At 43.7% G+C, this 16774-nt stretch overlaps 1 protein-coding gene and 1 pseudogene across 2 annotated transcripts in view; both read left to right on the forward strand.

The window, feature by feature from the left end:
• Positions 1-263: 263 nt before the first annotated feature.
• The window catches only part of LOC137632988 (18S rRNA (guanine-N(7))-methyltransferase), a 58606-nt gene continuing 42095 nt past the window's right edge, over positions 264-16774 (forward strand). For both annotated transcript variants that reach the window (XM_068365138.1, XM_068365139.1), the window contains exons 1-5: positions 264-421; positions 12968-13036; positions 13638-13675; positions 14072-14250; positions 14688-14881. In XM_068365138.1, coding sequence (XP_068221239.1) covers positions 12998-13036; positions 13638-13675; positions 14072-14250; positions 14688-14881 — 450 coding nt within the window. In that variant the 5' untranslated portion in view covers positions 264-421; positions 12968-12997. The remainder of the gene's footprint in view (positions 422-12967; positions 13037-13637; positions 13676-14071; positions 14251-14687; positions 14882-16774) is intronic.
• Positions 7593-7711, forward strand: LOC137633371 (5S ribosomal RNA; annotated as a pseudogene).

A 16774-nucleotide genomic window follows, 5' to 3' on the forward strand; every position in this document is an offset into this window, starting at 1 on the left:
AGAAGTAGTTTTACTTCTTTTTACTGTCATCTTGTACTATCATTGTAAGTCAAATTATAATTTTGTATATTTATTCTTTATTCTAATTCTTTTATTTTCTTCTCTCTTTTTTCCACATCTGATAAATATATTCTTTTCTTTTCTCTATTCCTTCTTTCTTAAACAGCACGTTTCCTACTATCATCTTTTCTTCTTCGCACAGCTGCTGTAATTCTATTATTTGCATTATTGAGGTGCCGTTACATAGGTTGGGTACCTTCGTTACTACTAAAAATTCCCTCTGACCACATTGTTGCCTGTCAGAGACATACTTTGGTCGCTCTTATTTGCTATACATTACCCACGTGATTCTGGTACCGACGTAATTCCTTCAAAAACGTGTCTTCAGAATGCAGAAGTAGATATCTAAAAGATACTTTAGGTAAGTGAAATAAAAACAAAGTAAATAATGTTGGAAAAGTATACTGTATGGTACACCCCAGTCATACTCTGTATTCTGTATTATTGTAGTGTATTACAGGGTAATGTAACCTAGCATAAAAACAAAAAATCTCCAATTTTTCTATAAGAAAAGGTCCGTTCTCTTTGAAAATGATACTCGTTCCTGTCGGAAATGAATAGTTTCAGAAATATATATCTATAGCCACCGATAATGGGGGACCCCCAGTGGGAACTCTGGGTTTTAGGTGGAGAAAACGGTAAACATACATTACATTCCTTGATGTATAATAAACCGATGAAACAATATGCTAATTATCTATATCTTATACTAACGGTATAATTTTCATTTATTTGTTGACATTCCACAGGACGGTTGTAGTCGGTACCAAAATTGAAAAGTTATGACTGAAAACCCACATTTTGAAAGGGAAACAAACACAAGAACATTGCTTAACACCCCTCCTAGTCTGCTATATCCTTAGCTTACCATAAGACTAAATCCTAACCTTGTGTTTCCTTCCCAACCGCTTGCACTCCTGACAAGGTAACAGTATATCATATTTCTTAAAACATAAAACTAGATTCATATTGTATATCAGACCAAGATAAACGACAACTTTCCGGTAAAATTATGGTTACGGATGAAACAACATTTTGGACAGAAAAAATAGTTATTCTTGTAGTAATTAATGGGCTTTCACTAAATTTGACCTTCATTTCAACAGCAAATGAATCGAAAACCAGTTAGACCTTCTAAGAACGGGGATTTTTTAGAAATCTAATAATTTTTGCTCCGCCGTGCACTCACTTTGCTCATGTAAAAAGAAAAGCATCAAGCTACTAGGTACTGGCAAGCGGTACATGCTTAGCTGCGCATGCTAATCCCATTGATTATTATTGCTTTAATAATTTAGTTTTTATTGCAGTGAAAATAAGTATCCTTTACGAAGAAAATAGGTGTATTTCTATGGGAATCGCCTGTTTTTAGTAGAAAAGCTTTTTCCGTCCATAACTATAATAAAACCAACTTCCCCATGAATAAAATTGATCTGACAAGTAATAAGAAATTTTATGAAAGTCCCAACGAACAACATCCACCCCACCAATTCTTGCTAACCATATCTATCTTAAAACTTTAAGCATACTTAGTTTATTGGGAGTGATTATCCTTATAGGGATGTGGGAGCCTTTGTATAATGACAGACCATGCCTGCTGCTATTATAGGAAAGGGAAATTTTCACCCTATAGATTTTACCCCATTTTCTAGGGAGTACTTCCTAGCCTTGTCCATCGTCACCCACACTTATTAAGCGTATTTATACATATGTTGGTCCACGAATGCAAACTAATTCTTCACTTATTGGTCTTTGCTCGGAGCCTTTGTATATCAATGGACAGGTCCTCCCGCATTCATAGAAAATGGAAATTTTCTTCTCGTTTTCTAGTCATTTGTAAGTTGTGGCCGTCATGCAAAACCCTTGTCTGTTGTTTTGCAAAACCTCTACACGAGATCACTACCTAACCTAAACTTCCCTGTCTCCTTCCTTACTCAACTAATGGAGGCGTCAACATCCTTATAAATTTACTGCTGTATTCTTAGCTTAACCTGTGTTTGATTTGTAACCAGCTTCACTCCTAGCAAGGTAACAATCATATTTCATAAAGGAAAAATATTTTACAAGTTCAGTAATAAGAAATTTCACACTTATCTTAACGAACTATACTCATCACTTTATATTAACAGAAACAAATATACCTGTACTTACATTACTTCAGGCTCAGCATCTGGGATGAGGCATAGCCTTTACAATGGTGCCTTTATTCAAAGTCACTGAAGTTGGAATGTTGGGGTGGTATTTTCTTGTCAGGGGAAAACTTCATCTTTCTGTAGTGGATGAGATTGACTGACAATTACTGACGAAGGAATAGGGTGTTGGGACGGACCAGGTCTTTCGAAATCACGGATGTTGAGTGGATAAACAAGCCTGACTAATTCCAGGAATGCCTTCAGTTTACATCCAGTATCTTTCAAATAGCATTTGATCCGTAACCGAAATACAAACCACGCTATTTACATTGGGTTTACCTTTTAGCGCAGCTGAAATGGCGAGCCATTAGAATTTAACGAGGGTGTATTACCCCCGCGCTAGTTAGCGGGGGGGTAGGGGAGTGGTAGCTAGCTACCCCTCCCCCCCCTCACACACAGATGAATGCTCACTTTCACTTTTGGCTCGGACTGTGACAGACGTCTCTGTCTTGGTCCTCTCTTGGCAGCCATTGTTTGTTTTGTCATTACTTAATCGCTTACTTTTCTTTTACTCAATATATATGTACAGTGAACCCTCGCTACTTCGCGGTTCGACCATCGCGGATTCACCACTTCGCGGATTTTTTTCATAACCCATGTATATACATATATCGCGGATTTTCCAGAAATATCGAAAATACCGCGAAGTGACCGATGGTGCGAGATTGGAGAAAGTAAGGAAAATTGAATCGTGATTGATTTTCAATATAAATGAAACTTTGAGGAGCAACAAAGATATCATTTGTTAGAGAGATAGAGAGAGGTAAGGAATGGGAGGTAGTGAAAAGTAGCCCACAGAGAGAGAGAGAGAGAGAGAGATAGGTAGAGAGAGAGAGAGAGAGAGAGAGAGAGAGAGAGAGAGAGAGAGAGAGAGAGAGAGAGAGGGGGGGGTTTAAATGTAATAAACAAAAAAAATTGATAGGTTATAACACATTGGTGCTTATGTAATATCAACTGTATACTGTAGATGGTTTGAATAAGTTAAGAAATGGTATAACTGATACTTTGTTAGTGTATTCGTACACACTCAAGAGCGGCAGCTAGATGACAGCTGATCTAATCACAGCCAAAAGTAAAAAAAAAAAAAGAAGTCAACAATACTCGATTTTTAAAACAAACCCGAAATTTAAAAACAAAAGTACACGCTTTATTAATGTGCAATTAACTATTTAAAGAGTGGCAATTTTCTAGAATAAAATGATATTTCCCAAAAAATAGTGGTTTGCTGATGAAATCGGATGCCGTATTTTTAGCTATGATTGAAATGGATGTAGACTCGGCCTAATTATTTCGTTTCGTATTTAATTGACACTAAGAAAACTAATTTTAGCTTCTTCATCTAAATGTAAGTATTGTATAACACGAAGAGAGAGAGAGAGAGAGAGAGAGAGAGAGAGAGAGAGAGAGAGAGAGAGAGAGAGAGAGAGAGAGAGAGAGAGAATCAGCTGTTGTACTCAAATGGCGTGTTTTTGTTTCGTGAGAATTTCATCGCCACGACTTTAACAACAACATACTGTACTGAACTTTACAGTATTATACAGACTACTGTAATATGATAAAGTAAAATATTTGTAATCTATTTTATTTGAAATGGGGCTATTTTTTTTTTGTTTAAAATTTACATTTACGTATGTAAAACAACTCTCTCTCTCTCTCTCTCTCTCTCTCTCTCTCTCTCTCTCTCTCTCTCTCTCTCTCTCTCTCTCTCTCTCTCGTAGATTGTTTTCCTGCTTTGCTACGTATGTATGATTTTATATAGATACGGTAAATAATATTTGTAATAACATATTTTATTAAAGCTTTTACTGTAATATCATTATTTATCACTTTCATCATGCGCGTTAAATTCCTTAGTTTGTTTACTGAGCGTACTTTATGACGCCGTCGTTTCAGGCGGCGTCATAAAGAAAAACATTTCATTTGGAAGTCCTAAGAAAAATTAAGTAAAACATTAGTAATAACCAAATCAACATACTGTACTGAATAATCAATATAATCGATGCAGAAACTAACCTATACACAGATGTGTAAATGCGTTTGTTTCTTCATTATAATCAGAGATAAACGTAAACAAAACATTGGTTGCCATTTTTTATCGTGCTTTTTGGCGTGTTTAGGAAACGCATGATATAAAGTCGCCCTTAATATTTGTGCCTGTTTTAGTTTAGGGTACGTTAGTACATGCATTAAGTGTTCTGTACATTAAAGGGTAGTTTGTTAACAGTACTACGTACAAGGGAAAGTTTTAAAAGTCTGAATATACATGTTAAATAAATAGGTAAATATGCTGTCACTACTTCGCGGATTTTCACCTATCGCGGCCGGGTCTGGAACCTATCTACCGCGATAAACGAGGGTTCACTGTAAACATGTTTTCATGTTTGTATATATATTTGAGTATAGAAATCAGTAAGTTTCCTTTTCAGAGTTGTGTGTGTAGTGTACGATATCTACATGGAGTCCTCGGCAGTTAGGCCACCACGGCGTAATTTTATGGGTGGCGATCGAGTTTGACTTAGGTCTTTCTCTCTCTCTCTCTCGAGGTCGTTCACCCTTTTACTACGTGTTACTACGCCCTTGTAGCTTCCTTTCCGTGTGGGGGGGTTGCTACGCCGTACGTTTGTCTCAATTAGTTTATGAATCTAATTGTGGTTGTTAATTTTTCAGTCTGTAGAACGATTCCTTTCGAGGTTTTCGTTCTTTCTTTAGTGTTCATTCATTTTTAAATTACATAATTACATAGTTTCATAATTATAATTGTTATAATTCTGTTTTGGTTACAGCTCTCCTTCCGTGAGTGTAAGTGGTTGTGAGGGCACGTGCCTGTTGTGTAATTCTTTTTTCCTTTCCCTCGGGATTCCTCTTCGGAGCCTTCCCGGGGGAATGAATGTGTACTAATGATTTTTGTTTTATTTTTTTACAGTTACCGATCTAGTTCGTTTCTGTAATATGGCAACGGTGTGAGCTGTCTTGTGGAGGCCTGGGGATTCGGCTGTTGCTGCCTCCCCCCTCGTATTTTCGTCAGGGGCGTGTCTCCTTCTACTGGAAGTACTCCCGTGACGACGGACAGCTCTCCAGTTCATTTTAGAACTCTCAGGAGGCTTGCCTCCTTGGGCGGGTAACTTTCCTTCCGAGGGAAGTTTTTCCTGTCCAGGCTTGAGTTTTTCCCCTTTTGGGGGGTTCTTCTCTTGCCTTTTTTCGTGCGACTATGCTCTTGGTGCTGAGCGGTCACACCTGCAGTTTCGCTCAAGGGGCTGGGCAACTGCAGGAGCCCCTCTTCGGAGGATTGCTCCTTTTAGGTCCTGGCTGACCTGTCTCTTCTACGAAGTGTTTCTCTTTCGTTCGCGAGAGAGTACACTCATAGAGACTCCTCTTCGGAGGATTCTTCTGCTGCTGTTGCTGTTGGCCTCCTTCGCCGTAAGGCCCACCGTCCGCCTCGTCGTAAGGGCCTCTCATCTCCCTATAAGTGTGCTAAGAGGCGCCTTTTTGAATCTCCGTTTGCAGCCTACAACTCCTTCTTCTTGATCTTCCGCCTTGGTGCAGATGGACAGCAGTCTGATCTCGTCTTCCGACGGGCAACGGTCTTCCCGACGGACAACGGTCTTCCAACGGACATCAGTCTCCCAGCGGACAGGCAACGGTCTTCCGATGGACATCTGTCTCCCGACGGATAACGTTCCCTTCGGGGCAAAGGGTTGCCTCCCACGGGGGTTCTTCCCTTGCGTGTCAGGGTTCCCCTGCGCGCCCTTCTGCTGTGTTCTCTCCTGCTCCTGCTCAGTGTTAGCGCACAGGCGCTCTCCTGCTCATCAGCGCTTCCTGATCGCTAGCGCTCTCCTTTCGCCAGCGCTCTCATGATGATCATCCCTGCTGTTCCTGTTGGTTCCTGTTACGCGCCCACGTTCGCCCTCGCGATCTAGAACTTCGGTTCAGGTCTGGGTCAAGGACTCTTCTTCTATGCGCAGGCTTCTACGCGTTGCCTTCTGCTCGTCAGAGATCAGCAGCTCGCCAGCGATCATCAGCTCGCCAGCGATCACCTGCTCGCCAGCGCGCACAGGCGATTTTAGTATCGTCTATTCAACAGCGTTCTACACGTCAGCGATCACCTGTCTCTCGGCGATCTCCGGATCGCCCGCGTGTGTTACAGCCGGCGCGCCAACGTTCTCCAACGCTTCTGAAGGAACATGGTTCGCCAGCTACTAGCTCGCCATCGCCCACCTGCGCATGCTGCTCGCCATCGCGCGATCGCCCACCTGCGCATGCTGCTCGCCATCGCGCGATCGCCCACCTGCGGATGCTGCTCGCCATCGCGCGATTGCCCACCTGCGGATGCTGCTCGCCACCGCGCGATCGCCCTCCTGCGCATGCTGCTCGCCATCGCGCGATCGCTCACCTGCGCATGCTGCTCGCCATCGCGCGATCGCTCACCTGCGCATGCTGCTCGCCAACGCGTCGACATGCCACAACGCGCCATTGCTAACCTGCGCGTTGGCGCTCACCAGCTCACCACCAATCGCCTGTTGATCCATATCGCCAGCGGTCTTCCTCGACCACGCAGCAATGCGTTTCCTTGCCATCGCGCTAACGCTTGCGTTCGCCGCCTCGGACTCGCGCTCATTCACCTGCCCACCCTCGCGACCGCTCGCCTGCGCGATCATTCGCCTGCGCGCCCGCGCGACCGCTTACCTGCGCGCCCGCGCGATCATTCGCCTGCGCGCCCGCGCGATCATTCGCCTGCGCGCCCCGCGCGATCATTCGCCTGCGCGCCCACACGCATGCTCTCCAATGTTCGCCCGCGCGCGAACCAACGGTATTCCATCGCACGGACGGACGGTGTTCCGTCGCGCAAACCGATGGTGTTCCATCGCTCGAACCTACAGTGTTTCTTCGCACGAACGTCGGCCTAATTCTTGCAGTATCCATTGCTCGTCTATGGGTTATCGCTCGCCGACCACCAGCTCTCGCCCTTCCTACCATGCTCGCCCTCCTTCTGCGCTCCTTCGCTCACCTTCGTTTGCGTTCCTGCGTGACCGCGCATGGGCGCTTCCACGTTCGCCCACGCGCAAATCATTGAATTAACATCGCCCGAGCTCCAGGGCGATTGCGACCACGATTCCCATTGAGGTTTTCGCAGCATTCTCCCTGCTTTCCTCATGTCCGCTCAGGTGCAGGCTTCCGCCTCCTCTGCTTTTTGGAGGGCTGGTCAACTCCGGTAGGCTCGGGTTCGACCTTCTTCAGCGCCGGACAAGCTTCCGGATGCTTACGATGAGTGTGGGTTCATGGTATTTTGCTTGGAGCCTTCTCTTCTTCTGCCTCAACATCTGGAGTATCTGGCCATGATATTGAGTCAACGGCCTTACCACATTGGAAACCCCGCTTCTCGTCCGTCCAGCGAGGTTAAGCAACGTCGGTTCTGGTCGGTACTTGGATGGGTGACCACCTGGGGACGCCAGATTCTGTTGCCACATCCTCCGAGCCTTCCTTTCAGTTGACTGTGGCAAGACTGAGGAGGGTCGCAGTACCTGTTCTCAGTCAAGCAGAGCTTTCAGCCCTACCTTGGAACGTTTCCTAGTTCTCCTTTCCTCATTGACCCGTCTATAGTCCGAACGGTCGCCTCAGGATAAGTTCCATGTGGGGCGGTCCAAGTTCCGGTGGTTTCAGGCAACATTTAACCGGACTTCCTGGCCCCTATGGGACCAGCGGAACTATTAGACCTGCAATGGGTGTTGACCTATGGAGCCTCTTGATGGTAGTGGATATTCTCGTCCTTTCCCCTCATTCTTGATGCTGTTCTCGGACTCGTCAAAGGAAAGGGGGGGGGGGGGCATGTTCCGGTCCAGGCCTATGGTCAAGACCTGAAGGATACCTCTCCATCATTCAGGCAGGCTTAGGGGCCGTAGTCTGGCCCCTCTACAGATCCTACAGCTCCTGCCGAGTCGCCCCGTGCGCGTCGACTTCATGATTCTGGCGTGTTCTAACCAGCAGGGAACGCATTTTCACACCTTCACATCTTGCAGTAGAGATACCGGGATGATTGAGATTTTCTCAATACCACCATCGGCTCTCTCATTCCAGGCAGGGGAATGTTCTCTCCGACTATCCGAGCAGAGCCTCGTAGAGAGAGTGTACCTGGGGGTCTTTGACCTTGAGTAACCAGCAAGTCCTGGTCTGGGGGACCTGATCGCGACAGCTTGGAACCTCAAGCTTCCGCTGTTCTTCCCCCCAGTCTCAGACCCCGAGAATCTGGCAAGATGCATTCCGGTGATGGTGGGACAACTTCGACGCCTGCGTCTTCCCTCCTTTTTGTCTGTGGACAATGGGTCTCAACAAGACCAGGTTGTCTGTCAACCTTTCGATGGGAGAGCTCCACTGGGACTATGCGCAGAATGGTTTCTGGACCCTCTGCTTCCCCTGACGGAACTCCCGGGAGAGCTTCTCCCGCGGCGCAGACTACTCAAACAAACACACTGCGACATCTCTCCCGAACCGGGGCGTCGCTTCGGCTTCATGCCTGGAGACACTACGCCTCCTCCTCAAGAAGATACAACCCGCTACAGTCGCGGTACGGAGGTCGCGTCATCTGAGATAGTCTCCGCAGGGGTCTTCCAGGCAAAGTGAAGAGTCTTCGGTGGTTGGTGCCGTGAGAGATATACCTCTTCCCTTGAGGCCTCTTCTCCAGCAATAACGGTCTTATTGCCTTTTGTCGGGAGGAAACTCCTTTCCGCTCTCGGCAATGAAGCCTGTCGCTCAGCCTTTCCCTGACCTTCAGGCTTAAAGGAATAACTTTTTCCTGCCCGCTGGATCTTTCCTCGCTCATGCGAAGCTACGATCGTCCCTGCCCTAGTCGGAGGAAGACCTCCAACTTGGAGCATGGCTCGGACTTTTAGTCCTTTAAGAGATCTTCTCAAGACCCTTTACGACAGGCCTCGGATTGTATTCCGCCTTGGGTCTCCTGCTCACTCTGGCCACGGCCAGTGTGTAAGCAATCTTCTTGGTCTCGTACGACTCCCCCTTTCTAAGGAAGAGGGGAAGGCAACATTCAGGTTCGCTCCTGAGTTGTTGGCTAGACTCAGAATCTGGGGGTCCCGGCCCTTCGGTCCAATTCCTTCAAGATTTCGAATCTCCATTCTGTATCTGATGTCCCAAGACCCTCTCTTTCTTGCCAGTAAAGGAATCGAGAGGTTAGCTTTGGGAACAGCTGCAGTTTGTCCTCAGTTGCAGCCGATTTGGGAGCACAAGGAGGACACGGGGGAGAGTCGCCAGTATACCTCTTCAGCCCGGACTCAAGGACATTCATCTCGATTTGTCTCCAGACCCTCCCCCGTCACGTCGCCCTACAGCACGATGTTGGATACATCGCAACGTCCCTCGCCTTCGAGTAATACTACTCTGTGAAGCAGGTGCTACAAGCTGAAGTCTGGAAGCGTCTAATGACCTTCGCAGCCCGCTTCCTGCAGGGCGTGACCCACAGGAGTCTCGATACGTTTTCTATCGCTCTGTGGTGGCTACACAACTGCTGGTCTAACCTCAGGCTCCTTTTTGGACAGGTAGCAGAAGGTTGAGGGCATTGTTAGCAGGTTTTAGTCTGCATGAACGAAAGAAGTATGTCTGGCCCTTATTTCTTTCTTCATCATCCCCTCTATGGGGAGGCAGCATCCTGGTCTCTGCATAGCTGACCTTGAACCTCTGCAGGTAAACCATACTTCCTTGTGTTCCGAGTATTGAGTCAATACTGTCGTGTCCCCCATACCCTGACGAGGTGATATTGGGAATGTCCTAACCCAGAGTTCCTTCTGGAACTCCAGGTCAACTGCCTAGGACAGGTCACACTTCTTCCTTCACACACAAGCTTATGTAGGCCACACGGTTCCTTGCGGAGCAAGGAACTTGTGAGGTGCAGGGACTCCTTTTCTCGAGTGCGACTCACTCGGATTCTGAGTCCCCGGGTAAAGCCAAAGCCAGTATGGCTGGGGACTTTCCACCCTACCTAAGGGGTAAGTCACCCAATGTAAATAGCGTGGTTTGTATTTCGGTTATGGAACAAATGACAAATTCGAAGATAATTTGTATTTTTCCTAACCATACAAACCTTAGCTATTTACACATATTTGCCCGCCAGCCCTGTCCCCCAAGACAAGTCCTACCTCTAAGTGAAAGTGAGCATTCATCTGTGTGTGAGAGGGGGAGGGGTAGCTAGCTACCACTCCCCTACCCCCCCGCTAACTAGCGCGGGGGTAATACACCCTCGTTAAATTCTAATGGCTCGCCATTTCAGCTGCGCTAAAAGGTAAACCCAATGTAAATAGCTAAGTTTTGTATGGTTAGGAAAAATACAAATTATCTTCAAATTTGTCATTTTTGAATAATACTGTATACTGTACCTAGTAAAGTAGCTATCATACAAATGTTTCTGTCCCAAATTTTGGTAAGACAGACCTCTTAAAAGACTCACCACTGTTATTCGATGGTATTGGTGTGTACGCTGGGATCATCCGGGTTATCCTCGATATTATTATAAGCCTTCCAACAGTCCAAAATTATTGTAGTTTCGGGATGAACAAATTCTATGAATATTGCGATCAATGTCTTCGAATGATCAATGACAACCCTGAAAAACGTCTCATGTGTTTCGCGATCAATCCCACCGAACACCCATTTGCTACTGACCCTGCTACCAACATTGTACTTCCGTTTTCTGAACTTACTCCCATCTATCTCTACTATATGCCCTAGTCTGCCAATCTTCTTGCTGTCCATCATTAAAATGAACCAATCCACAAATGTATGTGATACAAAATCTTTGTAGAAGCGGCCAATCATGTACTGAGGTATACTACTGTGTATGCAAAACAGGTTAAAATAATGAATATGTCTTTGCAAGATACAGTACAGTAGTTTGGATCGTGAAAAAAAGCTTCAATGTTTAAGGGCAATCTTCCTACAGCACAAACTATTTTCCATTATAGTTATGACACATTTCACCAAAACAACGCTTTGAACAAACACTGGATTAATCACCTAGAGTCCTATCCTATACAAATAAGCTGTAAAGTCATTACTCTCGGTAAGCTTCACAATCCTTAGAATTTTTTGATTAACCGAATTATAAAACGATTTACAAGTTTCTTCGTTTTTGCCCTGATACATTGCCATCTTCGAGACTTGGGAAACTAAGAAAAGAATGAGTATTTCCAAGCCATGCTTGATGGTCCCATTACCATGTTTGAATTTTATTGGATTGAAAAACCCTTCGGTAATGTTCCAGGTCAAGCTGGGTCCGATTGGGTTGTTTCAATTTACCTCGAATATTGATTAGATCATTATTTTGCTGCTAAAGCTTTGCTGAATTGATTAAAACAACAGCTGCAGTGAATTCTAGGGACTATGGGAGAGAGAGATTGTGCCAGGGTACAGAGCTTGTTCGACTCATGAATTTCAGTGATTTTGATGGTTTTCAAAATCATTCTTTTTCCATCTGGTGAGTACTTACCTGGGTTTTTAGAATGTTCTTGAGAGTTTTTATTCTATACAAGTTTGTGGTAGGGTTAAAAATGTAGTAATGGGGCATGGCCGTCATCATACATACAGCCCTTTGTGCTGCGATGGTTCACTTCACTTGCAATTTAATATCCTCTTACTCCTTCTGATTTGGCAAGCTGTAGATGTTGCGCTATGTGTATTAACCTCGTCTGCAAGAATGTTGGAGGGGTTCATTATTATGACTTAGTTAAACACGTAGTTCAAATGGTCTTTTTTCTGCCGTGGTTTGCTTTGCTAGCAATTTAACCTTATCTCATTATTTCTTTGTTCTGGCAAATGGTATATGTCGCGTTGCACATGTAAGCCGTGTTGGGAAGTATTTTGGAGAACTTTAATTACCTAATAGATCACCTAGTTCACTTGGCCTTTGCACCATCATGACTTACTTTGCATGCAATTTATCATCATCTCCTTGCTCCTTTGCTCTGGCAAGTGGTACATATTACAATACAAGCATTAGGCACATGAGTAGGTATATTTCAATTATCTATTCAATCTCTTAGTTCAATATAATCAATATAAATAAACATAAGTATATTGCTATACAGTACTTACATTCGGTTTGCAACTTATTTTTGAGAGATACCTTCCTCTTTTTTTGCAGCTGATGAACCAGGAATTGGAAAAGAATAGTGAATAGGTGGTTGGGACAGACACAGAGGGGGTTTGGAATTAGTTTGGGAGCGAGACACAGGGTGACGGCTGCTAGGGAGGCTGGGTAGATTTTGAGTGAGAAAACACGATGATTAGTTAACTGATTGCCTCTGATCTAATGACCCTTTTGATATCACTGCCAAACAATACTGGTGCAGCTGGGACTAGCTGCAAAAGGAGTGTCCATGTTGATTCAAAGACAATTGTGGCTAAAGATTTGAAGTGACTCCTAAATACTGGAAACTAATGAAAATTCTTCATATTGGTATATGTGATGTTATTCATTATTTTATAGTTCATATCACTTGCAGGTGTTAAGTATTATATAAGACTAAGGTATATCACACTTAGCTTTTGATCTTGTTAACTGTCATCTTGATTGCATGAGGCCCAGATGGAGGTGTTCTATTTCTTGTACTTGATTATCAAAGGCATGCTGTCATTCTGATAAAGCTATTCTGAATTAAGGGCTTTGTATTAAGGTAATAAGTAAATTTTTGTTCTGAATAAAAGTTTTTCCTTTACAGAACCATAGTGGATTTCAGCGTTGAACAATCATGTCACGAAGGCCAGAACATCAGGCGCCACCTGAAGTGGTATGTAGCTTAACATTTTCTTTGTGTATTCCTCTTTGATAAGATATTTTGTTTAGCACGAAACTTGATTTATATTGTGCTGTGTATACTGTAGTACATTAATGCTTTGGTATTTCATTATTAATTTCATATATCAGTATCTTTCTGGTCATGAGGTTCAGTGAGATAGTTTAATTGCTGTGTAACACATGCAGTCATTGATGATGAAAATACTGTTTGCAGTGTTTTACATATTTTATTTCCTTTTATCTAAAGCCTAGTACGGATAACAGTTTATAGGAAATGTGTTCTTGAATAGAGGATTTGAATCCCTGGGCAGTGATTGTAATTTCATGAAAGTCTTTGGTCTAGTTAGCCGAGAGTTGTAAAAAAAAAAAAGAAATGTGAAGCAGAGGACTTTGTATTCATACATATATACTGTATAAAGGTTTCTGAGAAAAAAATATTTTGTCTAAGTTTTACAGGTTTTCATTACCTCTCAATAATACTTTCTTTCAATTTTAAGCATTTAGGTTATTTTCTTTAATTATAATAATTATTCGATAGTTTGACTAATATTCTCAATTTGCAAGAAATTAATTTTGAAGCATTTCTATTTCAGTATTATGGTGTTGACGAAGCATGCAAGTACACCCAAAAGTAAGTTGAAGTTATACTGTATTTGTTCATTATTAGGTAAGTCTTATTTAACAAATCCTTTACTGTACTTGCTTTTAGATTTTTAATAAATATACTGGTAGATTTTTATATTGTTTTGACTTAAGTTAATTACCATAGTTTCCCAAAATGGATATTAGCCATATTTTTCCTAATCCATCGCTAGAAACAAGTTTGGATGTTTTGGTCTATTTTATGGAATGTTTTTCCAGAACATGCCTTTTGCATATTAACTTTATGGTTTCCTGAACTGTCAAGGTTACTTATTCCTTTCTATTTTGTTAGGTACTCTGATGAATAGTAAATATGAACTTTTGATTACACTATGCTGTACACGATTTACCTCTAAAAGCCAAAAACCTTTGTCCTTCCCTAAAGCTCTCGTGTAATTGAAGTCCAAGAAAAATGCTCTGAAAGAGCTCTCGAATTACTTGCCCTTCCTGATGACACACCGGCAATTCTCCTGGATCTGGGTTGTGGCTCGGGTCTCTCAGGAGAAATATTAAGTAATCAGGGTCACACGTGGGTCGGCTTAGATATTTCTTCTGCGATGTTGGGTAAGTGCAATTATTTTGTATGAAACATTTTTTAGGCAAAACTCTGTCGGCTTTGGAAGGGGTCATCTAGATCCCAGTTCCAATTATGAAGAATGAACTTGTAACATTTACCATAGAATGAAAATTGTTACCTTAGACTATCGGTTCAGAGTCACATTATTACTTGTAGTACACAGGACACCTGGGATGGTGCCTGAATAAAAAAAGCTGAATGAGTCGTTCTGACTGGTAAGCAACAGCAACTTTTCTTGCTAGTTTGATAAATTTATAATATACAATATTTAGATTTTTCATGTACAGTACTTAAGAGCATAAGAAAGCTTTGATAGAAACTGTATTAAGCTTTTTAACAATGTATATGTCAGTTTTGTTCATTACGTACCAGTAATGAGAAGAAATTTATGTTGTATATATACTGTATCATGAAATATTTGCAGATGTTGCTGTGGAGAGAGAACTAGATGGGGACTTGATATTAGCAGACATTGGCCAGGGCATGCCATTTCGCGCTGGTATGTTTGATGGGGCCATAAGTATCTCTGCCGTCCAGTGGTTATGCTATGCAGATTCAAGTCATCATAAGCCTGGCAAGCGATTGTATCAACTCTTCATGACGCTTTATGCTTGCTTGGTAATGTTTAAGGATATTTTATAATTTTCTATTTGTTCCGTAACCGAAATACAAACCACGCTATTTACACAGGGTTTACCTTTTAGCGCAGCTGAAATGGCGAGCCATTAGAATTTAACGAGGGTGTATTACCCCCGCGCTAGTTAGCGGGGGGGTAGGGGAGTGGTAGCTAGCTACCCCTCCCCTCCCTCACACACAGATGAATGCTCACTTTCACTTTTGGCTCGGACTGTGACAGACGTCTCTGTCTTGGTCCTCTCTTGGCAGCCATTGTTTGTTTTGTCTTTACTTAATCGCTTAATTTTCTTTTACTCAATATATATGTAAACATGTTTTCATGTTTGTATACATATTTGAGTATAGAAATCAGTAAGTTTCCTTTTCAGATTTGTGTGTGTAGTGTACTTATCCACGTGGTGTCCTCGGCAGTTGGCCGCCACGGCGTTATGGGTGGCGATCGAGTTTGACTTATGTCTTTCTCTCTCTCTCTCTCTCTTGAGGTCGTTCACCCTTTTACTACGTGTTACTACGCCCTTGTAGCTTCCTTTCCGTCTGGGGGGGTTGCTACGCCGTATGTTTGTCTCAATTAGTTTATGAATCTAATTGTATTTGTTGATTTTTCAGCTTTGTAGAACGATTTCTTTCGGGGTTTTCGTTCTTTCTTTAGTGTTCATTCATTTTTAAATTACATAATTACATAGTTACATAATTATAATTGTTATAATTCTGTTTTGGTTACAGCTCTCCTTCCGTGAGTGTAAGTGGTTGTGAGGGCACGTGCCTGTTGTGTAATTCTTGTTTCCTTTCCCTCGGGATTCCTCTTCGGAGCCTTCCCAGGGGAATGAATGTGTAATAATGTTTTTTTGTTTTATTTTTTTACAGTTACTGTACCGATCTAGTTCGTTTCTGTAATATGGCAACGGTGTGAGCTGTCTTGTTGAGTCCTGGGGATTCGGCTGTTGCTGCCTCCCCCCTTGTGTTTTCATCAGGGGCGTGTTCCTTCTACTGGAAGTACTCCCGTGACGACGGACAGCTCTCCAGTTCATTTTAGAACTCTCAGGAGGCTTGCCTCCTTGGGCAGGTAACTTTCCTTCCGAGGGAAGTTTTTCCTGTCCAGGCTTGAGTTTTTTCCCTTATGGAGGGTTCTCCTCTTGCCTTTTTTTCGTGGGACTATGCTCTTGGTGCTGAGCGGTCACACCTGCAGTTTCGCTCAAGGGGCTGGGCAACTGCAGGAGCTCCTCTTCGGAGGATTGCTCCTTTTAGGTCTCTGCTGACCAGTCTCTTCTACGAAGTGTTTCTCTTTCGTTCGCGAGAGAGTACACTCATAGAGACTCCTCTTCGGAGGTTTCTTCTGTTGCTGTTGGCCTCCCTCGCCGTAAGGCCCACCGTCCGCCTCGTCGTAAGGGCCTCTCATCTCCCTATAAGGGTGCTTGAGGCGCCTTTTTGAATCTCCGTTTGCAGCCTACAACTCCTTTTTCTCGATCTTCCGCCTTGGTGCAAATGGACAGCAGTCTGATCTCGTCTTCCGACGGGCAACGGTCTTCCCGACGGACAACGGTCTTCCCGACGGACAGCGGTCTTCTGACGAACATCAGTCTCCCGGCGGACAACGATCCCTTCGGGGCAAAGGGTTGCCTCCCACGGGGGTTCTTCCCTTGCGTGTCAGGGTTTCCCTGCGTGCCCTTCTGCTGTGTTCTCTCCTGCTCCTGCTCAGTGTTAACGCACAGGCGCTCTTCTGCTCATCAGCGCTCTCCTGTTCGTCAGCGCTTTCATGATGATCATCCCTGCTGTTCCTGTTGGTTCCTGTTACGCGCCCACGTTCGCCCTCGCGATCTAGAACTTCGGTTCAGGTCGGGGTCAAGGACTCTTCTTCTTCTATACGCAGGCTTCCAC

This window comes from Palaemon carinicauda, chromosome 42 (assembly GCF_036898095.1).
Source record: "Palaemon carinicauda isolate YSFRI2023 chromosome 42, ASM3689809v2, whole genome shotgun sequence".
Lineage (NCBI taxonomy): Eukaryota > Metazoa > Arthropoda > Malacostraca > Decapoda > Palaemonidae > Palaemon > Palaemon carinicauda.